This window comes from Acanthaster planci, linkage group LG09, assembly GCF_054643075.1.
Source record: "Acanthaster planci isolate LZ-2023a linkage group LG09, COTS_SCS, whole genome shotgun sequence".
In the NCBI taxonomy this organism is placed as follows: Eukaryota; Metazoa; Echinodermata; class Asteroidea; order Valvatida; family Acanthasteridae; genus Acanthaster; species Acanthaster planci.
This window is the reverse complement of record NC_141785.1, coordinates 21275127-21284667: the sequence shown is the minus strand read 5'-3', so window position 1 is coordinate 21284667 and position 9541 is coordinate 21275127. Positions and strand designations below refer to the sequence as shown.

At 38.9% G+C, this 9541-nt stretch overlaps 1 protein-coding gene across 1 annotated transcript; it reads right to left on the bottom strand.

The window, feature by feature from the left end:
- Window positions 1-1009: 1009 nt before the first annotated feature.
- Window positions 1010-9463, bottom strand: LOC110985457 (large ribosomal subunit protein uL16m-like). Its single transcript, XM_022246494.2, has 5 exons — window positions 9284-9463; window positions 5396-5476; window positions 4945-5093; window positions 4343-4505; window positions 1010-1900 (listed from the first exon to the last, which is right to left on the bottom strand). The coding sequence occupies exons 1-5, from the start codon at window positions 9354-9356 to the stop codon at window positions 1605-1607; spliced, it is 762 nt and encodes a 253-aa protein (XP_022102186.2). The 5' UTR covers window positions 9357-9463; the 3' UTR covers window positions 1010-1604.
- Between the last annotated feature and the right edge of the window lie 78 nt (window positions 9464-9541).

The window sequence follows — 9541 nt, the reverse complement described above, 5'->3', positions numbered from 1 at the left end:
ATACATGGCACGTTCATCCTGTTATTTTCCTGAAATAATGCTTGTACGTCTACATGTTTATAACAATGCTACTCTCAAGATCCATTAGTTGTGTTGTTTTTCGCCTTCAAATAGTTCACGGCAGGAACTTCTTGTGTACTTGTAGCATTCTAACACACAGCAACAGTCTCTCAGTGACGCAGGTCAGCAAATGTAAGCCCTATTTGGTGTAGACACAGATACATTGAAGTAGCGGACGGGTGATACAGTTACATGTAATTCACGTATGCGCCTCAAATTGTTAATGTATCGACAAGCATCCGTGTGTTAAAGGGTGCAATCTATGAAAAGCACCAAAGCTGCAACTTAAAGATACATGTACAATGAATTCTACAGCTGACAAGTCGTTGTCAACCCATGCTTAAACCTCTAATTCATGCTTCATTGTTTTAATTACTATTCCCAACCACACGTGAAGAATGACCACTGCTGGGCATTATCTGTCCCGTTTCACAGTCAAAGTCTTCTGTTTACAGCCTTTGCCACGTTCATCCAGACGCAACGTGTGAACTCACAGCATTCTGGAGATGACTGAACTCTGTATGTCTCCGGTCATTCCAGCAAGTTATGCAGGTGTCCTTACAAGGCCAAGTGAGGCGCAAAATCAATGTTTTACAAAAGATATTAAACAGGTAAACACAGATTTATACATGATTCAAAAAAAGTTTCATTTAATGCTGGTGACAATACACTCGAACAGCGTGCCCTCTGTGAAAGAGGACATTTGAGTGAAAATCACTGATATGCAATTACTGTGGAAATCTAATAAACACATGGTTATGTTTTTTCCCCTTAGGACATGTAGGAAAGAGGTATGGAATTAATTCTCTGGTAGGTAACCAATTCTAAGAAGCTTTCAAGTCACTTTGAAAAAAATTTATTTTCACTATTCCAAAATTTGATTTTAGCTCACAAACATCTCTTAAAATATATTTGAGAAAAGAAAAAAGAATACAGGCCGTTCTTATTCCAAAAAAGGCACGAAACACAGCTTTAAAGTTTTAAAGCTACATTTTCCATCAGACCGGCCGCTGTCTCAACTACATGTACATCTTTAAAGACAGCTCTTGCTATGACTTTTGAAATAAATTTGACAAATGATACTCACAGACAGTGAAAACTAAAATAAGAAATGCAATCAACAGACAGTTTAAAGAATAAATGTGCTATTAAAACCCTTAAGCATGTTCTCAAGCTTATTGTCCTGTAACTCCAAATTCTCAATATAGGGAAATGATAAAGAATAACTTAATAACTTAAAGAGATAATTGAACGTGTCACTGATCAATGGCACCATCAAAGACCAGTTTTGTGTTGCAGATATGTGCAATAAAAGTCTAATAAAAACTCAACATTAGAGGAAAGTTACTTCATGATGTTCATTTTGGTTGATCTTGAATGCTGAAGAACTCCAACACTAGAACCAATCCTCACTTGAAATCCCTCAAGATGCTAAGATGGTCTATGACTCCAAGACTCGTCTTAGCACTTTCAGCATTAATGAGTAGGAAGAAGGCTAGCCAGGTTCCTTCTATGAAGTTTGTCCATATTACAGACAAGTCCATTCACCTGTACTCTCCAAACCACTTGTAATCATACGGTCCAAGACGGGTAGAGATCCCTAGATAATTACCCCGAGCAATCTTTTCAAATGTCCAGGGATTGGCATTGTTCTTTATCTTCTCTTGATGAGCCCATTCTTTGGCTTTCATACTCTGTGCCGTGACAACCTCAGCACGGAATGGAAGCTTCTTAGCTACTTGTACAAGGACTGCTCTGACTTCCTGGAATTCTACCTTACCGCCTACTTCCAAGATCATTCGATTAGCTTTGACAGGGGTGACATAGTGATCCACGTTACCTTAGGTAGGATGGAGAAAAAAAAACATTGTGAAGTCCAAAAAACCACAACCAATAATGACATCTTGTAGCAACAAAAAAGAACCTCAAAGGAATTAGACCGGTTGAAAGGATACCTGTATTTGGAATGTAAGAGTGGGCAAACACATAGAATAATAACTCAAAAACTGAGGCTAGAGACAAGATTTGCTTATCAGATACTCTCATCAGAACATCTTTTCGATGTTCTTTAAACCTACATGTACATGTAAGCAAGCTCTGATCATGGAGGAAGGACACAGAAGGAGTTTGAACTGCCCGGGCTATAACATCTGGCCAATTACCGCTTTCTGGCATACGTGGTACGTCCATAGCCAGAGTGCAGCGCACGCCTGCTACTCACCACCTGTTTTGCAACCATAAGCCCTCTTTGTACCCTAAGATCGTCGCCGCTTTCTTTTCGTTGGTAATCTGCATCCCTATAACGTTGCGTACTGCAGTATAGAAAGTTGAATATTCATGCCATCGTTGGTGCTTGATATGAACCGACAACATCAAATTTAGTGCTTGCGTAGTTGCTTTTTCTAGGCCGTGTACCCGAAGTGTTCATGTGCAGTTGTTGCCCTTATCGAACGCTTTCTTCTGGACTTCTTTTTAGAATAAATAGCCAAGCTGTTTGTAAGATGTTGTGTTGTTTGAATAATTTTTATTATGGCATTTGTAAAAAGGCGTATTTTATGAGATTTCACGATCACTCCCTGTGATGAAATAGCGCATTTTGTTCCTAATGAACTGAGCTTTCCAGAAGTAGCGAAGATTTTGATGGCCAGTCTTAGCCAAACTCGTACCTAGTCTTTGAGCACTGATGTATTGGACAGAGGAGACTAGAATTACAAACTTTGCATGGATAATGAAACAGTGTGTCAGAATTTAAAAATTTTATTTATGATGGCAAAAGTAGGTCTAATATCAGGAATTCTTCTCTCTATTTCCTGATCACATCGATAGTTTGTATTTAATTGCAAGCAAAAAAACTACAAGTATTGCCAGGGTATTACTGGCCCCACTTGTCCAGCTAAGATGCAGGCAGCAATAAGGCATTTTTGGAATGTCTTCTATTATTCGTCACGCTTTGAAGTGCATGAGTTACAACTCCTTCTGTGTCCTTCCTCCATGCTCTGATGAGATCAAAGCTACATAGGGAACGACAGAAATCAACTGACAATTGTCTCACATCACTTCATAAAGCCAGAGTACACATAAATTGTTATTACATGTACATGTATGAAAGGACAAAACATTTGTCATAATGAAGAGGTTAGAATAGCCACTTTTAACAGGGAGAAAGTTACATGTATCTGTCAAAGCAGCCTATTTCCCCGGTGTAGTCTTGAGATCAGCCAGCCAGCCAGCCAGCCAGCCAGCCAGCCAGCCAGCCAACAAGGTACTCATGGTTTCTCAGTCTCACACATACTTGCATATTAATCCTGCCTTAGCTTCTATTCTCACAAAAACATCCTAGCTTAATGTCCCCTCAAACAAAATAAAAGAATAGTTGTGAAATGTCTTTCAAAAATTACCATGCATTGAAAATTCTTATATCGGTAACAGCTTTAAAGTGGTAACAGGGAAGTCATAGAGGAATGATGCCTCATGCACTGCACTACCGGGGTAAATGGTAGTGGCACTCTACACTTAACTAATATTACATTGCTTAGCATCAAATTTCAAACTACAGACTCAGATCAGGGGACATTAACTAATGGGTTTAAAGGAACAAGCTAGGGGATTGCTTGAAAAGGCCTACATCTAACATGCATACATCTAAAGATGCTGATGTGCCAGTGATTTTAATGATAAGCTGGGCAGTTGTTATCCCACACATCTCTTTAAAAATCAATTCAAATCATTTGACATTCAGACAGAGACCTCACTCTTTGCACTCATTAAACAGAAAATTGCCAAGTTAAGGCAGAGACTGCCAAAGTAAATGGATAAATGCCTTTTACTTGTCCTGGTTGCTAAGTTACAAAGTGGACTCCTCACTTGATATTCATACAAAGAGATAGTCAGAAAGGTTAATAGCATCTATTTCACTGCATGTACACATACTTGAGACAGCAATTGAAATGATGTTCAATCAGTTGGAGACTATCAGATTTTCTGATTAACTGAGACAGATCTTTGGAAGCGGCTTTCAGAATTTGTTAACTGCAAAATGAGGGGAAAAATGCTCCCAAAATCTATCTGGTATCCTGACTCAAAGGCTATTCAAACTGCGTGTGGTTGGCACAGCGAAAGCAATTAAATCAGTTCTATCAATGTCTAATTCCTGGTTCCATAACGCAGAATATTAAAATGTTTCCTGGCTACTCCTGGGCCTTAAGCTACATGTAGCTTAAAGTTGAAGCACAAACCACCCATATATTTTGGTTTTGGTTTTGCAATGATTTCAGCGTCTTACCTTTTCCTCCTCCCATACGCTGGCCCTGCCCCTTTTTGGTAATTGGCTTACTGGGTGGTTCTACCCTCCATCTTGCAAACATTCTGGTGGAATCCAGGGATCTATTGATAGTGAGACGCATCATCTCAAAATGGCCATGGCGTAAGTAACCACCGCTTCTAGCCTGAGGGAAGTACGGCATAAAATGCTATCTCATTAATCAGTCCTGACAGCAACTCCTCCAAAATATTCTTGTCACAAATACTATCAGAAATCAGGGTGTTATTAAATTCAGGATCAAAAGTGCTGTGTAAACTACAGCTGCAAAAATTCCTTTGCACCTGGCACGGTCTTTCAATCTGTAGTTATTAAGATAAATTTTGAAATGTTATAGAAATGTTTATTCACATGTACTGTAACTCATGAAATATGCTTCAAGTTCAAAATTTGTATTAGCATCATAGATAATACTTGTTGACCTGTTCAGATTCATAAAATCTGAAATAATGCAATGCACTAATAATCTGTGATTAAGCCAGGAGGTTAATTGTGCTTCACAGTCACAAATGTGATGAACAAATTCTAAATGGTAAGATTAAATCTATCTGTATTAACTGTCTTACCACAATGCCATATTGCCCTAGCTTGAGTTTATTAGCAACCTCTGATGGTCCTCTGATTTGAATCAGCTGTTTGAACACCTTCTTGTAGCGTGTCCTCTTAGGAACCTTGTTGTAAAACTTCAACTTGGGTTTCTCTGGTATTGTCACATCTAAAAGGGGCAAAGATTGCAAATAAAGAAGCCATCCAATTTAAATCTACCTCATCTTTGGGGGAGGGCGGGTGAAGCAGTATATTCAGACCATTCTATTATTCACATTATTTTTTTGCCTACAGGCACTAAACAACTAAGATCAACATCAAAGATATTTGTCTTGGATTGTGCTATAAGTGAGGAAGCGACAACAGTATGTACGCTAATTAAAATGAGATGTGGAGTTTTGAGAGACCAACAATCCCATCAAAATGTCCAATACTAAACCTCAAAGCCAGTGACTAAATTTTGGCACTCACGGTCAAATGTCTCGATTGGTCTAATGTCCTTTAGTGAAGCCATGGGAATAAACACCGATTTACTTGCTTCATACAAAAAACCTGCAAATGGGAAACACATTGAATTCTGTTACAATCCATCTCATCATTCACAGTCACAAATCCCCAAAACAGAAACATCCTGCAAGAAACACAACAAAATGACAATATTGCTACTTTTGGGGACAGGAAAAATGGGTGGTGGCAAGCAGATTCAAAACTGCAACATCAAGTTGGGAACCATACAGCTGACATATTCCCTTAAAGTGAATCAGGCCTATTGTGATTATACCCATTGAACTTCTTGGTTTGCATAGTGATGCAGATAATGAACCCTCCAGTCTGACAGTTCTAGGGTACTATCATGATTAAATTATGGTTATGATCAATACTGGCTGACTGAAAATAACTGTAAGCAGTTCAAGGCAGACTAAACCCTGACAACCATGGGGCTTGTGGTGGAAGAACACCCAGCCTCATCGTTCTTGGGGCAGGGTGAGGAAAGAGTTCCATACTGTGCACAAACATGACAAACCTACATGTACATGTACATGTATGACTGACACTTGTCTGAAAAAACTGAGGCCTACATGTAGGCCTACATCATGTGTTTTCAGGCCTACATCATGTGTTTTCAGGCCTACATGTACATCATGTGTTTTCAGGCCTACCTGTACATCATGTGTTTTCAGGCCTACATCATGTGTTTTCTAAGTAAAGGCTTCAGAATTTTCAAAGCTAAATTTCACTTTTCAGGACATGTTATGGTTATGTTCAGGTTCAACAATCACAATAATGACAATGGGCATGATGGAAATGTAGCTCTGTCATGATGTTATGTATACGTACATGTAGCAAGTTGGATAGAATTATTGGATCACGCAGTCATATCTGCTAGTGTGTAAAAACTTGATGACAAAACCCCATGGTAAATATGGTAATCTCCTATATTTCAGCTCAAATCTGTGATTCTCTTGTAGCCAAGAACTTTCTCTTTCAAAATAGGTCATTAGTTTGGACTAAACTGCTGTCTAACACCCAAAAAATAAATCAGAACGAACATAAAGTCAGAGAGCTTCGCAGTCAGGCAGTAGCGGCGTCACTGGGGGACACCATTTTGTGAATCAATTCTCAAAAAGCTTTGAACTTTGAGTTCTTTTCCTCTTCTGGTACATGTAAATGCCCTCTACGTTGTTTTTATGCAATATTTTCATCAAAGAGGCTCTGAGCTTTCGACTGATACCAAAATTGTCCAAATTTCCGTGGCAAATTCACTGAAAAAATGTTAAAATCTCTTCATTTAATGCCACCCACATTATCACAAAAATCATAAATACTATCATTATGAAGGGGAGAGAAGGTATGTAACAGTAGTATGTTCGGAAAGTTGAGTTTGCTGATTCTAACAGCGTGTGTTGCGATGTCAAATTTCAGAAATTTTTTGATCGGCACATTAGAGTTTCACATTGCTGCATGTCCATTTGTACCAAGACTGGTTCCCATCCTGTCTCAGTCCTCTAAACGGATATCATAGGGGCAGCAACCAGTCCCATGACATGTGATGCATCGTATCATTGCCAACCTCGACTCCATGGGCTGTGTGCGCATTCTCCACTGGGAAGCAATGTGGCGCAGCAAGATCGTACCCATGGGAATGAGGTTGCATTACTGTATTGGTTGCCATTGGTTTATATACGTCTGGAGTACTGGGATGGGACGGGAACCAGTTTCGACGGATATATGCCACAGAATGAAGCGCATATGTACGGATCATTGGTGAAGAGAGGCATATTAAGTAATTAATTGATTAATACCCTCATAATGGGTGTGATGATGACTTGTTGATACCCTCATAATGGGTGTGATGATGACTTGTTGATAACCTCATAATGGGTGTGATGATGACTTGTTGATACCCTCATAATGGGTGTGATGATGACTTGTTGATACCCTCATAATGGGTGTGATGATGACTTGTTGATACCCTCATAATGGGTGTGATGATGACTTGTTGATACCCTCATAATGGATGTAATGATGACTTGCTGATACCTTCATAATGGATGTGATGATGACTTGTTGATACCCTCATAATGGATGTGATGATGACTTGCTGATACCTTCATAATGGATGTGATGATGACTTGTTGATACCCTCATAATGGGTGCGATGATGACTTGCTGATACCCTCATAATGGGTGTGATGATGACTTATTGATTTTTCTGTGTTTTATTATCATTACTTTGCTAATTTGAAAATGATGGTACAGTAAACATTTCTGTACCATTTAACATTATTTTCGACAGAATAATACAGCTTTAGTTAAATATTTTGATTCAGCCAGCCCAGACAAACGTTTACCTACATGTAACACGTTTATACATGTAAACGGTACATGTACATGTACACTTTGCCATTGTGCAATCGAGTATTTAATCAGCAAATTAAAATCTGTTTCATTTATCACTTATCAGGGGCAAAAATTACAATTTTATTTTCAGGGGCTGCTTTTCGCATCCCACTCCCTAAGTCTGCAACATTGAAACATAGAGTAAGGACACACTTGCTCTATGATTGAAATACATATGTAAGCTTTTACTCGGCTTTGTCAGTTTGTACCCCACATGGCTGTCTATGGTGGTTTTCTGGGGCAAAATTGCCCAGAGCCTCCCTGTAGTTTTTCCCTGCCACTTATTCCTTTGCACATAATTTGTCTTACAGCATCCATGACAAAATAACCGAACCAAAAAAACAAACAAGAAAACAAACAAAACAAACACTAGTATACGTTTCCAGAAACTTGTAAAGAAGGAGACGATGAACTATTATGAAGTCCTTTACGTTGCAGTTGTAAAAAAGTTTGCAGATAAGTGCAGACAAGCTCTTCTACCGTAGATGTCATCATGTCAGCCCATCACTGCAGTGAAATACAGAGGCCTTTTATGGACCAATTTTGTAGAATTATTTCAAATTGATTGTGCGAGAAATTTACACAATTCCATTCAAAGTTGCATTATCTTGGTCAAATTTTAAGGTAGGCCCAATGAATTACTTTAAACACCATTAGATGTCTTTTTTGATAAGTAGAGGCACAGATCATAATGCAGGGACTGTCCCTGAATGTGGAGAAGTTCCTTTATTTGGGGACAAAATCAGTCAGAGAACGTCCTGCTAAGTGGGGACAATTTTTTTCAAGTGAGCTTGGAGATCCTACCATTGCCCTGGCCTGGGGATTGTTTTATGCCCATAATTAGATTCAGCAGAAAAAAACACCCAAGGCTTCTGTTTGAAAAAAAATCTTACCAGCGTTTACTTCTAGGATTATGAGCAAGAGTGTGCAATTAAGCATAAAAGGAGGGGAAAAGATTGTTTTTAAAAAAAATGTTTCCAAATATCAATCCTTTACATATTTAATCGAGTGGCAGGGTGCAAAGTTCATAAAAATACAATTTAAATATCTGAAATGAATGGAAAATGTGGAAAAAAAAGAGATAAAGGTGCGTGGATATTTTGAACCCAGGAACAATTGGCAGTTGCGGGGGTGACTGGTGTTGTCAGGTAAGAAAGTCAAATTTTTCTTACAATTTACATTTTGAAATTTCCGAAGAATAGAGTCAGCGCAATAAAGAGATTGTTACCATGCATGGTTCCCTTTGTTGTTTGGGGGGTCTTGGTAGTTTTGCAAGATTAAAATGTCAAACAAAAATGGGGGGGGGGTTCCCCCAATTAAGTATAAATCCCCAAGCTTTCAAATGTTGCCATTAAAATGCCAAGTTAGGCGGTCCCTTCAGAAACTCAAAATGTCAATTTGTCATCCGTCCTGACTGTTTCCTTGCTCTATAGTTGAAAATTTAACTCCTCATCTTACCTTTTATTCTGGAACTTATAGCCAAATTTGTGCTAAGAAGCTCTTTCATCGACTTTCCAAGCAAACGAGTCATTTCTGCTTCACGTCCACTTTGAACATGGTAGGCCTAGATCAAAATTACAGAAACACAGTCATGGCCGGCAGTACATATGCAGTAGGACATTGCCCCGGCTTGATCTTTTCGGATACTTTATGGAGGGCGCTATTAAAGCCCAGCGCTAGAGCATCACGACCGTCATGCCCAGTGCGGTATCCGAA